The following is an 18,535-nucleotide window of genomic DNA, read 5'->3' as shown; positions in this document are numbered from 1 at the left end:
TTTTTCTATTGCCTTTGTTCTGTTCCTATTAGATTGCAACCACTTTTGAAACTTTCTGCTTTGCTCATACCTTCCTGACACAGCAATGCCCAGAATGAATAAATTATTTTAATGCTGGATGCTAGACTTCCGTAGGCAGGGTTTGTGCTCTAAGTTCTGCTGACACTGCATTAGGAATCCCAAATTACCTAGACTGCATGTCGGTCAGGTCTGATGAGAAGAAAGATTTGTGAAGGGTGCTGCAAATGATGGTGGCAGAAAGCACCTCTGGGTTTCTCTAGTTTTATTTAACTAGCCAAGATTATAGGTTTCAGTTTTCTTGTGGAATGCTGTTCAAACATTTGGTGCTGTGTTTCTGAAACTTATTGATGGATTGATCATATCTTATATACCTCTAAAATATTTTACAATCTTGGAAAAAAACTACATTGGGAAAACTCTGTTTATGTAATCATAGGGCTATAAATGAGAGGTCTTGGTGAAGAAAACAGTCTTAAAGTAGTGCTGTGTGTTTGGGCCTCCAGGAATCAACTGTAGAAACAGAGGAGTCGTATCAGTTCAGCTCTGCTACTGCTCATCTCTCCTGGCGTGTGCAGAGTGGTGCTAGTGCTGAATCCTTCTTGGAAGGACCAGCAGTCAGTTGTGTTAAGTCCTTGAATTCCCCTCAAGCAGAGAGCTGAGCTCTTGCCCCTCACAGAAGCACGTTAACTTCAGTGTGGCCTGATGCACAGTACCTGAAGGGCTTGGTGGGAGCCTGCAGTCACTGCTGGTCAACAGTGAACTTTTGGAGGAGGGCGATTGTTACCTGGTCTCTGTGCAAAGTGAAGGATGCTGGCTCTGCCTGCCCTAGGAATTCAGCAGGAGCTCAAGACTTCTGCCTCCAGACAGGCAAGCTGCCACCAGACAGCCCACCCTTCTGCCTGTAGCCTCCTTGCTATACTTCAGCAGAGGTGAAGGAAACGAGTCCTCTTGGAGAGTTTCTTATGCTCACTTTGCAGGATCAGTGGGAGCTTCCTTCCTTTGGCCCTTGTGCTTACAGGGGAAATACCTGTCACTCTGCTGGGACCAGGTGTGAGATGTGAGTGGTGTGAACTGGCAGGCATTACTGCGCACATGCTGTCCTCTGTGAGACCTCTGCTCAGTCAGCTTGCGTTTGTGCTTGTTTGTGTAATTGGAGTCACGATCAAAAGATCACTTTAATCACTGGGGGAATTTTTGGTAACAGTGCATTTTTTCTGCCTTAATCACAGACTGTATTTGTCCTTTGAGGGGGTTAAATTTGTGTACTTTATTTTGGTAGCTTCTTCACTGTCCCTTTTCATCACAGAGAAGCTTAGTGCTTGCCTGTTTGCTTGTCTTCTTCTGATACTTCAGCTTTAGCAGTGGTCCAGCTGCTTCCCTCCATTCCCTGCTGTATGAAGTACATACTTTCACATATGATCTCCATTTGATAAACAAAAAAAATGACTTTTTCAGTTCAAAACACAGCTTGCCCAGGTGAGGATCTCAGGCCTGTGTTGCTCAGAGGTGAAGACAACACCTGCTCACAGCATCTCCATCTTTGAGCCATTGTAATTTTATTGCCCTGTATGGGGAAAGTTGCTATTCATCTTTACTGAGCTTGAACAAGTGCTCACTGCACTCAGGCTGTGGCCAATTTCTCAGCACTTTTCTTCCTGTTCTCCAACCTCTTGCTGGGCCAGTGAGCCTTCAGACTGTCCTGTGATCATTTTGAGCAATGCTTGAACACCAGATCCAGGAGCTGAGATCATGCAAGGTCATTGGTGATGAAAGAAACAAGCTTAGTTACCTGTAAGTGGACTTCTCTAGTACTCTAGATATGCAGACTCCAGATAAGTTTCTCCTCTCTGGTTCTACCTCATAATCCAACGTGGTCCAGAGGCCAGCAAATTTATAAAGCAGTTTAAAAAATATCTCATGTAGTGTGGCTGATTTTGGAGACCTCTCCTGCTTTTGTTGAGGGAAAGTAGCCATTAAAAGCCATACATCTTTTGGCAGCATGCAGAGCCATGCACCATGATGTCATAGTTAATGCTTTTGAAAGCAGTATATTCAGAAGCTCAGGTTATAAGAAGTGTTTGATGCCTTTCTGCTGTTTTGTCATCCAGTACATTCCTGCCTACATGAGATCTGTGCTCTGAGGTAGCTTTTAGAATCTTCTGCCATTCTGAACAGCAAATGATGATGATGATTTTCCATTTCTCTGTGGATGCAGTAAATATTTTCTGTGCTGATTATGTCATGTCTTAAAAGGACTCTTTTTGTGTGCCAAAATAAAACTTAGGACAAAAGTCTAAATCATGGAATTTCATCTTGCCCTTTTTGTGGTGATTTTCTGAGGAGCCGTGACCAAATCAAAACTCTGATTTTAGCAGGTGCTTCCCATTGCTGCTTCTTTTGCCTTGCTGTCTGGTTTCTTCATGCACTGAAATGACAAAACGTGAACATTTCCATCTGCAGCCATTTCTGTGCACTTACAACTCTGGATCTCCAAGCACAGGCCAGAGTTTACTTGAATGACGATTCTCATAGGGAAGAATTTTTATAGCCATCCATTCTTTTACAGATGATTAAGCAGAAGCAGAAGGAGTCAGGGGAGTCAGGATTATGCCAGTGTAAATCCAGAATTTAGATCCTCTGAAGTCCTGTTGAGCTCTCACAGTGTTTTTCCAAAGCCGATGTGAATTTTGCACAGCTGAAGATATTCTGCTGGGAATATGTCTTGGCATGGCTGAGTTGCTAAGTTTCCCTCACTGGTATTCTGAGACCATGACTGTCAGACAGGCCCAGATGCATCTTGGCCTCTTTTTGCAGAGGAATGTGATGCTCAGAGGATGGGCTCAAGGTCCCTCCCTGGAGATGGACCTGGCTAGGAAGCCATGTCTGTTTGCACTTGCCCTTGCTCTGCTGAGTTGATCTTGGTTTTCTTATATTTGTACAAATATAGGGTGCACACTGTGCACAGACAGAGGTGAGTTGTGCACTTGGGCACTTCCACTCTGGAGGACAGTGGGACTGACTGCCTCCACTGAAGCGTGTGATTGAAATGAAATCGCTGCCCTCTGGGAAAATGTCTTCAGCCACCCAGATGTCACATTTTAGGAGACCAGCATTCCCTTTTCCCTTGTCCTAAGATGGAGTTTGTCAAAAATAAGGCTTGTTTTCTGAAAGGCATGGCTTAGGCACCTATGATATGGGAGGGATGGAAGAAGATGCCTCCCACCAACTCTCAGTGAGTTGTGTGTACCCCAGCTATGCTGCATCTCTCTCTTCTCCAAATTTCCTAAGGGGTCCCATTGCGAGGCCTGGTTGCTGTACTATGCAGGAAGCCTCTCTCCCTAGTTCTTGGCCATCAGTTATAGTGTGGAAGCTGGTTCTGCAACTCAGCCCCAATGCTGCCACTTTCCATGCTCGTTAAGACCGCAGCCTGGTGTGCAGCCAGAGCTTTAGAACTAAGGTCAGTGCTGAGTTGAGGCAAGTGGCACATTCAGAGCTGCTTTTTCCATATGTGGCTTTTTCTCTCCGCAAAGAAATATGCTCCTTGAAATGAGCTACTGTGGGCAAATCTTTGTAGCAGCAGGGACTTAACTCAGATAGAGGGTTTGACCTACTGCAGTAAAGTGAACAGAGTTTGACTTATGAAAAGTTCACAACAGAGATATATTACTGATTTCACTGAAAATGAAAGTACTCTGGCAGAGCTTTTTATCGTAGGTTGTCATCTGCACTTATGTAGTCTTTCACTGGATGATATTATATGTTACTGAAGGAATGAGGCAGTAACTTCAGTTTTGTAGTTGGCAGAACCATAGTCTTCAAAGCCTCTGAGGTAGTTTTTGGCCCTTTTCCTTCCCCGGACCCCTTGTGAAGTGTTCTGTGGTCTTGGAACTTAATATTGCCAGCTGGAAAGATGCCAGGGTCAATCTTGAACAACTCTAATTTCTAAACCTCTTATTTTTTTAAGGCAGAGTCCCACCAGCCACTTCCCCAGGACTTCTGCCTGGAGTAGATCACATAAGAACGTGTTTTACTGTTGTTAGAATTGCTTGGCGTGAAAGCTTACTAAGGAATACTTACACAAAAAATCGCTCAGACAGTCCTCTTGTATTGCCATTTAGATCTATCATTCTGATTGATCACTGTGTGGTTGGCTAATATTGAGCCTAATTTAACCCTACACACTCACGCATCCATCTATTCTGTCTATTGTACCTGACATTCTACAAATTACTTACTCATGCAAATGACAACCTAAGGCAACCTTTTATGATATTCGTGTTTAATTATACAAATGGTTTTTGATAAATAAGATTATACATCCTTCCATATGTTTATTCACTCCTTGATGAAAGCAAAATTTAATTTTCATGCAGATTTGTTGAAGACTGTGTTTAATAAGTGCTGAGTTTTATGTAGTCTGCAGATCACTCTGGTTTTGGGAAGCTGACAAAACCAGTAGGTGTAGTTCACAGAGACATGTGGGTTTTAATCAGGCCTTGTTCAAGCTGCTAAATTTTGAAATCTTGGAATTGAAACAGTTGCCTTTGTGCTCACAGGGTAAAGAGAATGTTGTTGTGGAAGTAAATGAGAGATGCTGAATTAACCATAATTTTCAGTGGGCTTTGTTTATATTATGGGTTACTGAAGATGTTGCCAAATGATTGCTACAGAAATATTTTTAAGAGAGAGATGCCCCTATAAAAATGTCAAGTTTTTAAGAGTAGCTAGAATTTGTCTTGTGCAATTCAGTCAAGGTGAACATAATTAGGTGTCAGACAGTGGCAGGCTGAACTCACTGGGGCTGCTTGCACACGTGAAGGAATTGAGGGGAAAGGAGACAAATGGCAGGACTGGATGTCAGTATTTTTGTTCACATTTGTTTGAAAATGTTATCGGTGTTGATCCTCTTTGCATGGCACAACGAGGACAGTGCTGGGAATTTAGGTAAGTAGGAGCTACGTGAATACACGCTTCCTGAGACAAGAAATCTACTTTTCAATGTAATTTTTTTTTTTTTTTTTTCCGTTAGGAAGTAATTGGATCAGTACAGCTACTGGGCTGCAGACAAGGGACATTTTGCACAGGGGCTGTTATACTGCGTCTTTCTTAGCAGAATTAAAGCTGCAGCAGCATCCTAGAGAGCTGTGGAGTTTTTGTGGGCTTGAGTCCTTCATTGATAGTCTCTCTGTTTCTGTATGCTGAAGGTGTGGTCAGTGAACTCGGCGGGCCGGACACCGAGCGGCTGGACGCGCTGCCGGACCGGTCCTGCTCCTCCCGAGGGCCTGGCAGCTCCCCTCTTCCACACAGTGGCATCTACAGTGGCCGTAGTGAACATCAACCCTCCTCTTAAGCCAAACGGGGTGATCAGTATCTACAGGCTGTTTTCTAATGATACTCGAGGGACTGAGGTGGTGGTAAGTATTGTGAAAATTATTGGTGTACTTCCATTTTAACTTGCTTTTTTTAGCATTAGCAGTTTTGTTCTTAGTAACTGTCTGCTGGTTGCAAATTTTATTCCTCTCCTGCTCTCCCTTTGTTGCCTTCTCTGCAATGCTCTCTTCTGGCCATAGCGGGTCCTACACTTTCACTCAGCTAAATGTGCTTCTCAAGGCATTATCTTCAGCATTCAAATCTTTCTCACTTGGTAATGTGCTGTGACAATGTGACGAGAATCCACAGCGTTGTTTTGGGGATGGCTAACCATCCAAATGAAATCCTCCAGACAGCCCCTGCCAGTCCAAATGGTGCAAGTGGAAACAGGAGCCAGGAGGAAGTGGTTGTGTGCTTTGGATAGGCTAGAGGTTTGAAGCTCCAAAGAAAATACTCTGAGTTACCCTTAAAAATCTGTCTTATTGGTGAGAAGTATTGCATTGTATTGTATTGTAAAGCACTAAAGAATAGTGCAAGTAAAAAGATAACGGTGTCTCAGTCTAGATCACCTAAAAAGAAGTTCTTAATGGTGACATCTTCAGTGCAAATCTTAGCTATTTAATCAAATCCCAGTGAACCAATTCTCTAGGCAATACCTCCTTTTGGTGTCTGCACCATGGAGGGTTCCAAGCCTCAAATGTGGAGTCATTTTCATCTCTAGATTGGACATTGCTGCATCTAAGAGGCCCATAATCCAGACTGGAGGGTTACAGTGATCTTCAAATGTTTCCTCAGTTTTAACTCTGTCTGGCTTGTGGATTCCCATTTTCTAGGGTGGGCACATGGGAAGCAAGAAAAAGTAGACTTATGTATATGTTTATGGTAACAGATTGATACTATTTATTTTGTGTTTGCACAAGAAGGCTCAGCAAATGTGACGAGACTGCAGCAACACAGATGATGCTTTTATAGGGTTGACATGCAGCTTTGATTTTCCCTTGAGATTGATCTCATTAGGTGTCCAGGTGTGATTGGACTCAGTTAAGCTAGGAAACCTGCAGAGTTTCATTACTGTTTTAAAACTGGGAGATGTGAGGAAAATCTAGAGCTGTGCAAGTTGTCTGGAGCAGTTACCACCAAATCAGTGCAAACTATTGGAATAACCTTTGTCCCTAGCATTATCTGTCTGGTTTTCACAAGAAGGCAAGTATTTACACTTTTTTCTTTGCATCATCTTTCTCAGTTTGGAAGTGTTGGAGATACCTTTTCAGGTCATCAGCCCTGTCCACAAGTTTAAGCTGCCTACTGATTGCATATTACAGTATTATTTCTCCATGCATTTATACCTCCCAGTGTAATCAGAGTGTCCATGTCTGATTCAGCTAGCTCATCTCCCTGGTGTCTGTATGGTCTTCCATCTCCATCCCATCACACCTGCCATGCTGCTGTCTCTAGCACTGGCATTAGGCAATACCAAATGCTTTTCTTTCCTTGCTTCACAACATTCCTTCCCATTTTCTTCTGTACTGTGCTGAGTCACATGGTGCTATGTGGAAACAAATGTTGCCCCCTTTTAAAAAAAAGGTGTATCCATAAATGACTACAATGAAGAGGTGAAGTAGCTGTTCCTCCAAGCAGTTTAGAAATAAGTTTCCTTTGCCAGAACTTTCCCATGCTAGATGTCGAAGAGTTGCCCATCAAGCAGGATTGCATGGCACCATGGCCGTTTCAGTGTGGAGAAGCGCTGTGTTGGCCCCCTGCTCAGAGGTTCCTACTGGAGAGCCCACTATCCCTTTAGGTAAATTGACCTACCAGTCACATGCCCATCACTCTGCCAAGTGCTGTCTCCTGTATCCAAGCCAAGGAAGCTTTTGAGATATCCACGGGCACTTGCTAATACGCTTATCATGCAGTCATTTTCACAGTCATTTATTTTGTTTCAGTTCCTTTTAGCCTAGTATTTCTCCTTAAAGGTTTGCAGTTTCTCTTTCCCTGAGAATGACATATACAAGTTGATATACAGAGTTTACATCTCAACTCAAGAGGTCTGTGAGGCCACTGATGGTGTGGTCTTTTCCTTTGAGCAGTGCCCTTTAACTTTGTAATGGGAGGAAAATAACTGTAGAGGTCCTAGTGCACAGCAGCTGCATTAATGTCAGACTTAAAGGACATGCAGAACCTTGTGCCCATAGTCTTCTGGAGTTAATTTATCCTGATAACTCTTATTGAGTACTTGTGGTGCTTGAACCTATGACAAGTTTCCTCTTAATTTTTTGCAGCTGTCAGAAGGGACTGCCACCCAGCAGACAATACATGGGCTAAAACCTTTTACCACGTACTCCATTGGTGTGGAGGCCTGCACCTGTTTCAACTGTTGCAGCAAAGGACCCACGGCCCAAATCACCACACAGCCAGCTCCCCCCTCTGAGCAGCCTCCCCCACAGATCCGTGCCGTGACCTCCAGGAACGCCTCTTTCCAGTGGAGTGCCCCTCAGTCACCCAATGGCATTGTCACCAGGTGGGAGCTGCAACCCAGCCAAATTTCAGCTAGCCAGGAGTGGTGGCAGTGCCACCTTCCTGGATGTAAATTGTAATCATGTGACTGAGAGGTCTGGATGGTTGGAACAGCCGTGTTCTTTCTTCCTGGTGCTGGTGATGATATCTCATGTGGCCTAAAAAGCATCCAGGAGATGTTTAGGTGAACCGGTTGCTTTTCTCACGTGCAGGATATAGAGATTGATGAAGGTGGAGAGGATGCTGGGAGTGGAGGTCATTGTCTAAAAGCTGTGGTTGCACAGTGAGAGTGGTGAGATCAATTGTCTGCAAGAGGCAGCTGTATTTTGTGGCTAGTAAGGCTGCTAGCTGATGTGCGGAAGTGTTGATGCCTTTTAAGGAACCAGTAGTTTCATTATGTGTGACTGACAACCACAGTTGTTCATAGACCACAGCTGGGGCCAAAGTCTCCAGGAGAAAAACTAGCATTGCAGATATACAGCAATCAAGATGAAATGGTCGGTTGGTTGTAATGAAACAATCATGCTATGTTATAAAAGCTCTTAGTTAATCTAAATCTTCACTGTCTTCTCAGCTATGAGCTCCATGTGTACATGGCTTGTCCTCTGAACCTGCAGCCGGCAGTAAAGGCTTGCAGCCCTGGCCCAACTGAGGTGAAGTATACAGGAAATGGACAGAGTGCCAACGTATCGAACCTCGAGCCTTACACAACCTACAACCTGCGAGTTGTGTCTTACAACTCCGTGGGCAGCAGCGCCTCAGAGTGGGTTGGCTTCACTACAGAAAAGGAGCGTGAGTATGAGATCAGAAATTTCTGCTTTTGCTACATGGGGCACAGATCTATTGATTCTCTTCAAGAATAACCTGTCTTAATTCATGTCACACTTCTGCCAGGTTCATTAAAGTTTTCCACAGGCTGCATCTGAATGTTTGGATCCTTGCTGATAGTGAAGAGTTTATCAGTAAGCAACCACATCAAGGCACTACTTTAAATTCGTGTGGTGCTGTACAGAACTTAGTTCATGGCCTAAATCAATGATTGAGCACCTGGTGAAGGAACACAGCCAGCCTGGGAGCACAGGTGAAGGCAGTTTGCCTGTGTGATTAGAAGGGGTGGAACCAGGTTCTCCCTAAGCCTCATTTAAGTGCTGGCAGCACAAGGGAAGGATATGTGGAGGTTCCTCCTTCTGGAGTATTTTAACTCCCAAAAAATCTGAAGCAAAAACTTAAAACTAAAATCAAGCTACAAAGTGAGGGAGTCTGATCCTGGGCAGCAGCTCCTGCCATGATCTGATGGGGCCAGGGGGCTCACAGCAGCCTTGCGATGGGTAAGCAAATCTTTTCTTTCTTTAACTGGATTGTGCCCATTGCTCTTTTTTGGGTGATTTAGAACTAGGTGGTTTAGAGGGTTGTCTGCCATTGCCTTTCCCTACAGGTGGTGTGTATGGAAGAAAAATGTGCAGGACTTGTGCCTACAGCCAGTACAGATTTTTACCATCGAAACTGAATATCCGGTAGTCTAGCATGAGCTTTTATTGAAAAGATCCATAGTGCTGTAGCCAATCATTCTGTAACAGATGAGATCATTTCACCTTAGCACGCCAGGACAGGGCTAAGAGAATCTTAACTTTTTCCTCACATAGTCTGGTGTCAGGATTTCAGAATCCTTTTTATAGAAATGCCATTTAAATCAATAGATACTCCTGCTGAGTAGATAATAAAAATGTAGCACCTGCTATGTTGCATGGATTCTCATCTCTAAATTTAGGGTAACTAGGACCAGATTTTCTTGAATGTGACCACGGTTTAAAAAAAAAAAAGTCTTTAAAGCTATTATGCTGGCTGAAAACTGTAATGTGATTGATGAACTTTAAAATGGAGAAAATAGGTGAGACATACAGAACAAAACTGTTTAATAGCCATTTTCAAACCCCTGCCCACTGGGTCTGCAGTCTTCATGTGTCAGTCTTTCTTGCCTTGCTGAACTCTTACATGGATTTCCTGAGTCACTCTGAAAGTCTCCTTACTCTTGCCTGGAAGGTTTGGTTTAGTGAAAGTGGGCAATTAGGGTCAAAGTGTAGCTGGACAAGCAGCTTCCTTGTGAACAAATCAGCACGTGGTGGGCATGTGGTTTAATGACAAAGTCACAAGAAGGGACCACCTCAAACTGAAGTTGAGTCATTTGTCAGCAAGCTGTTATGCCCAACTGATGAAAACTTCCACCCTGAAGTGAGTTCTGTTTCTTTTCTCTCTGCCTGCTGTGGCTTTTGTATTATGTATGTGCACATATTAGAAGAAAATCTAGGGCAGTCTCTCTGGGCTTGCAGAATAGTCCTTTCTTTAACAAGTTTGGTTGCCAGAGCTAGGTATGCTGCAGCTGAGCTTGCAACTTCAACAACCTCCTGTTTCTTTCTGTAACATACCCTGAGCTGGGATTTAATCTGTGCAGTTTTAGTGCTGTACCACGAAGGCAAAGGAGCAGAAATCTAGGTCTTTATATGAAACATTTCTGCTTTCTCAGTGTAGGGGCTGGCTTGCTACTAAACTTTCTCTTTTCTCCGTCTGCTCATACAAATGAATATGAGATAGCTAGTACACGTGTGAATGAGCTTGAATCATTCAGAGCCTGTTTCTCTCTGCTCTATGATTCTGCCATGCCTGTTGCCTAGAAATAGGATTTTCTTCTTTTGCAGCACCTCGGTACATGGCTCCATTCTCAGTTGTTAGCAATTTATCTACCATCCACATAGACTGGAGTCGCACTTTCGTTCTGAACGGACGCCTGAAGGAGTATGCATTAACTGAGAGTGGGCAACGCATCTACAGTGGCTTTGACACCGAGTTGTATTTGCCAAGGACATCTGACAAAAGTCAGTTTCAATTTCCTATGTCTTTCTCCCTTTAAAAGATGTTGAGCTCAATTAATAATGTTAATATTATTGCTAAATTTGAGGAATGTGTCTCCCTGGAAGTCTCATGCTTAAGAGCACAGGAGTTACTGCTTTTCTTCCTAAATGGAGGAATGAAAGGGAGTCTGTGCAGCAGCTCTGGCAAGTTGTGCTCCATCTAAATACTTGCTGAATACTATAGCCAAACTTACTGAACTGCATCCAAGCAGATGCTTGAAACAAAAATTCTTGGAACTAATAACAGTTTTACTAGACTGGGTGAGCCTGCTTTAGTTTGTTGTGATGGCTGAGTTTTACCAAATCCCAGAGCTGCATTGCTATTTTGTTCTTTGAGGCTGTGCTCTAGAAAAAAGTGCATGGAAATAAACTTCACAAAAGGCTGGAGCCTGTTTGTTTGTTTGTTTTTGTTTTTTAGTATACATATATATTTTAAGGACTATATCAGTATCTTTTGGAATTGGCCTTGTTTTGAAATGCAGTTTCTCTTTCAGAAATTTGGGATGTTTAAAATGAAAATCCATCATGTCAACAGAGGAAAAATAAAAACAAAAAAGAGAGATTCTGTTTTTAAGAGGTTTTTCTTTGTATGTTACAGGGATTTGTCACTTACTTTTTACTATCCTGGATACTACTATGATGCTAATACGTTTTTTTAAAAATCAAATGTTTTTAACAAGTTTCAGCTGTGAACAAATGGCCCAGGGAATTTGTGGCACAATGATGGAATAAATTGAAATTTCCAGTTGTGTACAATTGAAAAAGGGAGAACTGAGTGTTGAAAGAGGAGCATAACTTGTAACAATGTCATAGTGATGTTTATCATATGTTCTGCCATACCTAATGGTTTAGGAGTTGAATGTATAAGGGATTATGAGGCTCTAATCTTGAATTCAGGTAGCTGGTGTTTGGCGATGTGCTTGGTTGTTCTGAGTTAGCGATCTCTACTGTTGGATAATGGTGAAAAACACCTACAGAATTCTGATTTCTCCTTTTTGCTCAGCTTTTCTGTTTCAAGTAACATGCATCACCGATGAAGGGAGTGCCATGACGCCAGTCATCAAATACAGCGCTGCTGATGGACTTGGTAATTATATGAACAAATTACCTATTGCCTACTGATTTTGTGTTTGTGGTAAAAATGTGATATGCATTGCACACTAAATGGAGTGGAATCTGACTGAGGGATCATGCCATGAGTTTTCTCAGGACACTTGCTGTATAGATCCTTTACTTGTTTTGTAAGGGTAGTAGGCTTAGTGTGATGAAGTCCTAGTTCAGTTGTTGTCCAGTAGTAGATACCCACCACTAAAATGTTTGTATTTCCTTCTAGCTTTGTTTTCTAGGATGAAAATCTAAGCTCAAACTATTTCTAACTGGCACTGCTTTTAATTAATTTATTGTGAGTTTGCATTTTGTTTGGCTTCTTAAAATAGATCACCCTTGTCTTCGCAATTACTCTTTATACTATAGTTCCCTGATACACCTTTTCATGCTCTCAGCTATCGTCCTGCAAAATTTCAGGCAAGGCTGTGGTAAAAGCATTGTGAAGTATTCCCGTATCCATCACCTTCATTTGTTCTTTTTGACTGCTGTATGTACCCTGCATCTACTACAAATTGGATCAGCACCACAGGCAGCTTGCAGTGGAGACTTGGAAGTGAAGGTGATGGAAATCCCTTAGCAAAGCGTCTCGATACGCATGTAGGATCGCAAATAACCAAACAATTCTGAATTCTGTCACAGAGATTTCTGATGCTTGTGTTGTGCGAAAGCAGAGCCACGTGGCTGTTTTTCTAACAGGCAGGGGAAGGAGGAATAAAGTGTTTCATGTTGTTTTCTTTTATATTAATTTATTATTCACTTTTGTTCAGTCTTCCTTGCGCTCTTTTTAACTGTGCAGGCATGCTGCTACAGGCATTGTCGTGTAGAGAATGTCCTCTGTCCGTACCTCTCTGAAATTACTGTAGTCATTTCCACTCTTCAAGGTTACTTGGAGAACCTTTTTTTTTCTTTTTTTTTTTTTTCCCCCCCCACTCACATTCCACCTCCACCGCCTCCTTTCTCGAGAGCTGCTGGTGCAGTGGTGATTTCCAGCCTGAGCAGCAATGCCGGAACTTTAAGCAGGGTCTCCTGAGGGTAGTAAGCTTTTTATTATAGCCCGCCAGCATATTGAACCATTATGCCACCTTGAACATAAGTGCAAATAAGCACATGACGACAAAATGACTTAAATTCCTGCCTAATTTATTAGAGGCGAAAGGGATAGCATATTGTTAAATGACTTTCTGAAATAACATTCTCTTTCTCTCCTAATCCCTCCTGATTTTTACAGGTCTGATCTTGACAACACCTGGAGAGAAGGACAAAGCAGAGTCCAAAAGTGTAAAATTCTACAATGAACTGTGGTTTGCAGTTTTGATGGTAGTTCTAGGTTTGATCCTCCTGGCTATTCTTCTCTCCTTAATTCTTCAAAGGAAAGTGCACAAGCAGCCCTATGCACGAGACAGACCTCCTTTAGTTCCACTCCAGAAAAGAACATCGCCAATGAGTGTGTATTCAACAGGTGAAACTCATCCGGTATGTTGGGCAAAACACAATTACTCATATCCATTGTGTCATACTTCTGTCTGTCCTTCACAGATTTCTTTTGTCCTCTTACTGCTTTGCACTCCTATTTCCCAACTGAATGCTGTTCAGTGTAGGAAAAGGACTGTCTGGTGTGCCAATGAAGGCACAGAGAGCCAAGATGAAGGCACTCAGTCCAGAAAGATTGCTGTGGCATCTGGTCTGTAGGCCCTGACATCTCTGGACCTGAAATGCTGATGATGCTTTAAGAAAAACAGTAGAACTGTAGTCACAGAAAATCCAGAGCCATTGATGGGACCTGATGTTAGCTGGTATCTGCAGTACAGCTGGAAACGCTTTCATATCTTGAGAAATGGTAAGAAAATGTGCCTTCCAGAGGAGCATGTCACATGGTCCCAGCTGCCTGTTGTGAAAGGTTAGCCAGGATCAAGTTGACAGTCTTTTGTCAGGTAACTATGAGTTGCTGTTGCAAAAGCAGGGCTTAGGGATGGGCTCTGTTTCTTTCTAGTTATAGAACCCAGCTGGAATGCTGCAGGACAAGCTGCCTGGAAGGTCGGGGGAGAGTGAGCGCAACTAGAGAGAAGCTAGGAACCTTAACAAAATGTATGTGTGTCTGTGCATGTAAAGTCACACTGGGACCATGAAAGGGCAGGAGGGAAGCTGTTGGGGATTGATTAAGAAGGTGGCTCAGTGTCATTTTTATTATGATATCTATAGCTCTGTTTAAAACAAACAAAAAAAACCACCAACCCAGATAAAGAACATGTTCCATCACATAGCAGAGTAGTTGTGCTACCCTAACTATTTGCAAAAAGTGAGACAGAGGAATGTGAAAAATTTTATAAGACTGAAAGTTAGAACTTCTTCCCAGGCACAGGCTGTGAGGCTATTCTTGTCACTTCTCTGCTGCTTTTTCCTGTGACTCTTGCATCCTTCACGCATTCTGTTCCTATTTGTCTCGGTGCCAAGAAGCTGCATCTGTGCCTCAACAAAGCAGCTCTTGGAAACAATAGGATTTCCAGCATGCCCCTTCTCCTGGTGAAGGCTGAGAGCATAACAAGCTTTTATTGATCTTATGGTTTTGATTCCACTTCTTCTGCAGCCTGTTATGTTGTGTTGTCCCCCTTGACTAATGATGTCCTTGCTGCTGGCATGCCTATGTTGTTCCTAGCCTTTATTTTTTTCTTTTTTTTTTTTTCTCCAAAAGCTTGTAGAGCTAATATGGGGGGAGGAACCATTGTGCTGTGCACCAGCTGAAGAACTTAGTACAGAGCTACTTTGAAGTGGCAAAATTGTTTGTTTTACAATTGCTACTGCAATCATGCAGTGAGTGTTGCTGGCTGCCCACATGGCAGCTGATGACCACTTGAAGTAAATCATGCTGTGTATTTGCTGGTTCTCCATTCTCCTACATCCTGCTATGCTATCTCCCTACCCAGAGCTGCAGTTAATTCACTTCCTTGTATAAGAAACAGATCGCACTTGTGCTACACCTTACCCTGCCCTAATGCTTCTCCTCCCTCTCTTTAATCTCAGTTTGAGACTATTGCTGACTCATCTGATTCATCAAGCAGCATCACTCTCAAAAGTTACAGGATGCGTTCTGAGGTAGAGTTGTTAGTGTGCAGTGTTGCAAGATGTGTGATGTGCCAGGTGGCCCTAAGAGCATGCAGAAAGGCAGCTTTACTTGCAGTGCATGTTTATCTGGGTGGGTGAAAACCTTTTTCCTGGCCGTGGTAACTGTATATAAGTAAGCAAAAGGAAGTCTGCTTAATGCCCTTGCTGTGTGTGTCTCGATTGCCATTCTGGTAGACAAAATTCTTTGGACCTTTACTTGTTGGCTAATGAAGGAAAAAAAACTGGAGGGGGAAAAAAGTCAGGACAGCCCTGTTTCACAGAGTTGGGCCTTTATTTCCTTTTCACTCATGTGATTGGCAGTGGGGAAAGGTTTTTTCCCCCTCTGTGCATAACTTTTGAAGCATGGACTCCTGTTCTCTTACACTACTCTTTTGTTTTGATTAGAGTGTTTGAGGATGATGCCCTGTACATTCAATTTGTTGGTTTGCTGTTTCCTCCTAGGGACTAGCGGATACAAAAATTCCAGGAGTTGGTTCTCCCACAAGCAGCCGTGGTCTCTATAATGCTTCTGGGGGACGGAGACCAAGTCAGAGCCAACTAAATCGCACGTATTCCCCAGCCTCTCTTCATCGTAGTGTCAGCCAGCTGCTTGACATCTATGACAGGAAGTCTTTTGTTGATGAATTACCTTGGGATACCATAATTCGTAATCATCGTGCTGGTGGTCGTGGCTTGGTAAGGACTCCTTCTGTGATGCTGTTGTGTGTCAGCTGTTTGTGATTTTTAGAATTGCGTAAGGATCATGAAAATGTGTAACAAAGGATCAGGAAGGATTTCAAAAGATGTAGAAGGAGATGGTCAAATTCCTTCCTGCCTACTGCAGGTATCACTGCTCTAACAGGATGCAAGTAGTCTTCACTTCATGTCTATTTGTCCATGGTAGCTGTTGAACCAATAAGTGCACGGTCTATCAGCAATATGTATTTTAAAGAAATCTATTCTGTTTGTCCAACTCACAGATGTTTCTCTCCACCTATCTTAGCAAGTCTGTAAGAGGGGCCAGTGAGAAAAAAGGCTTTATGCTCTGTCTGCATGGGGCTAAACGGAGTCTGGGGGTAGTGGGCGTGCCACACTACAGGGATGTTGTTGCCATTGCTACAATATCTGCTGAGGCTTAAGAACATAGTGACACTTAGCTCACAGTTTACAGAATGGTCTGCTGACCTTCAGACCTGGTAGAAAGTAGGAGCAGGGGAATTAAAACTCACTTTTGGTGACCAACCACCATTACAATATGAGTTAAGCTCCCTTTTGATTTCAAAAATACAAAACAGGGCTCTTCTATTGATGTTTTCTGTACATTGCTTTAGATTTCCCTAAATCCAATTGCCTGTGCTGTTGCTTGTCTACTCTGCTGCAAAAAAAAAAAAAAAAAAAAAAAAAAAAAAAGTCTGCAAGGCTTTTAACTCAGCTCTTCCCTTTATTACAGCAAGTAGCTAGAAATTGATATAAAGTATTTTTCATTCTGTCCATTTTTGGGATGAACATACTGAATGGTGTGAGCACACCATTACAGATAGTTGCAGAACGCTGCTAATAGTTTTTGATATAGAAACAAAGTGTAGATGTCTCTCCTTGCTGTCAACTTTTTATCTGGCTCAATGCATTGGAGTATTTTGAGATTGAAAGGCAGCTGAGACTCTGAAAAGCTGACTGTGTGTCAAAACAATTGCCTGACAGGCCACACTTCTTTAAGTGGAATTGGGCCAGGCCTGGGGCCAGGTGCTAGTGCAGTTCTACAGTGCTCCACTGTAGGGTTCGTTCTTCTATAAATTATCTGGCTTTAGGACTCAAATGTATACTAAGTGCAGAGATGACTATGTATATAATATATATATATTATTATATATATATAATATTATATATATATAATATGTATAGTATATATAATGTATACTAAGTTCAACAATTTCCTAAATAGGGAAAAGCTTTTGACTCCTCTGAGGGTCAAGGGGCCTTGTAAAGAGATTTTAACAAATCAAAAGGCTTGGTTCTAAGCAACCTCATGGAAGTTGAACAAACAGTAAGTGCAGGATTCTGCACTTCAGACGGGTGCACGTACGGGGATGAGAGGCTGGAGAGCAGCCCTGCAGGAAAGGATGTAGGGGTCCTGGCTGACAGCAAGTCAAGTATGAGGCAGCAGTGTCCCCTGGCAGCCAGAAGGGCCAAGTGTACCCTCAGTGATCCTTGTGGATTCCTTTCAGCTCAAGATATTATGGGATAGGTTCCCCATTACTGTAGTTAACACCATTTCCTTAATCTTAGTCTGGACTGGAGGTGTGTTTTCAAATCTATCATAACTGTGTCAATTTAGTATTGGAGGCAGATGTATGATAGCTTTTGGTTCTTAGTTTATGGTAGAAGGAAGGGAAAAACATACAGGAAAGTAGAAATGAACTTAAGCTGTTTCGGAATCATTTGGGGAAGAAAGACTTGAAGGAATAGGGTTATGCTTTGTTAGCTGAAGATGTGCCTCACAGCTGTTTTGGTTTTGTTTTCTTTAATTTCTTTACAGTATGTTGAAGAAGAAGATCTTGTCAATGTCATCAAAGGTTTCAGCACAGTCACCAAAGAGCACACGACATTCACTGACACTCACCTTTGAAAATCATAACCACATTCTCTATAAAATGGAAAGTGGTAACTTTGCCAAAAGCAGCCTGCATGGACCTGGGGATAGGGCTGCAGTTTTCACATCTCATGCCTGCTTAAGAGAATAATGTGTGTTGGGAGCAGGGGTAGGAAGGGGGGAGGGTTTAGTTAGCCTTTTTTCATCTTCTTTATCCATAAACTAAAAATTGTGTGTTAGCACTGGTGTTTCAGAATGGTACAAGAGGAACAGTGTGAAAATCAAAGTTACAGAATAGCGAAGGATGGTGAAGACAGAAGCTCTCATCCTTATCTGTCATCCAGCTTTCACAGCTGAGAAGCACCTAGGGGGGAGGTAGGTAAGGAAAATCCTTTACCTTTCCAAAATGCAGCATATGGCTGAAAGGAGCCTTCTCTGCAGGATCGCCATGTCTTTTCTTGGCCTGACAAAGCTCCACCACAAATCCCTGTTCACGTCTCAGTGAATAAACAGCAAATGGAGTAATTCACATGGAGTTGCTTTACTCTTTGCATCCTCTCTCTCCTTCTACCCTGACCCTTTGTCTCAAGGAAAAAAAAGAAATCATAAATTAATACTCAACTAACTCCAGGCAGCCCTCTTCCCTACTAGGGTAGAAAACCTCCTCTCCTCTTCCCTGTTAAATATTTGCTGTTACAGCTTTCCCTTCTGCTTATGTATTAATAATCTACATGCAATATAATTTGTTCACTACCCACAGCAAACCCAGCAGCAAACATCAAGCAGTCAGCAAAACACAGGTAGGAAATATCATGTCAAAGCACTTGTAATTGAGAATTATTACACCGTGACAGTAGACCTACTCCCATATTCATCTCTGCTCTCTCTTTCCTGAGGAAGTGACAAGGAAGCTCTCAGGAGACTGCCA

General features: G+C 42.6%; 1 protein-coding gene across 1 annotated transcript in view; it reads left to right on the top strand.

Annotated features, from left to right (window-relative positions):
- The window catches only part of USH2A (usherin), a 394,411-nt gene extending 376,647 nt beyond the window's left edge, over positions 1 to 17,764 (top strand). The window contains exons 67-74 of the mRNA XM_042878308.1: positions 5,226 to 5,435; positions 7,671 to 7,909; positions 8,480 to 8,697; positions 10,599 to 10,775; positions 11,815 to 11,898; positions 13,147 to 13,391; positions 15,480 to 15,713; positions 17,554 to 17,764. Coding sequence (XP_042734242.1) covers positions 5,226 to 5,435; positions 7,671 to 7,909; positions 8,480 to 8,697; positions 10,599 to 10,775; positions 11,815 to 11,898; positions 13,147 to 13,391; positions 15,480 to 15,713; positions 17,554 to 17,643 — 1,497 coding nt within the window. The 3' untranslated portion in view covers positions 17,644 to 17,764. The remainder of the gene's footprint in view (positions 1 to 5,225; positions 5,436 to 7,670; positions 7,910 to 8,479; positions 8,698 to 10,598; positions 10,776 to 11,814; positions 11,899 to 13,146; positions 13,392 to 15,479; positions 15,714 to 17,553) is intronic.
- Positions 17,765 to 18,535: the final 771 nt, after the last annotated feature.

This window comes from Lagopus leucura, unplaced genomic scaffold (genome assembly GCF_019238085.1).
Source record: "Lagopus leucura isolate 7727_CA_CO unplaced genomic scaffold, USGS_WTPT01 Super-Scaffold_73, whole genome shotgun sequence".
Classification (NCBI taxonomy): Eukaryota; Metazoa; Chordata; class Aves; order Galliformes; family Phasianidae; genus Lagopus; species Lagopus leucura.
This window is presented reverse-complemented; position numbering and strand designations above follow the sequence as displayed.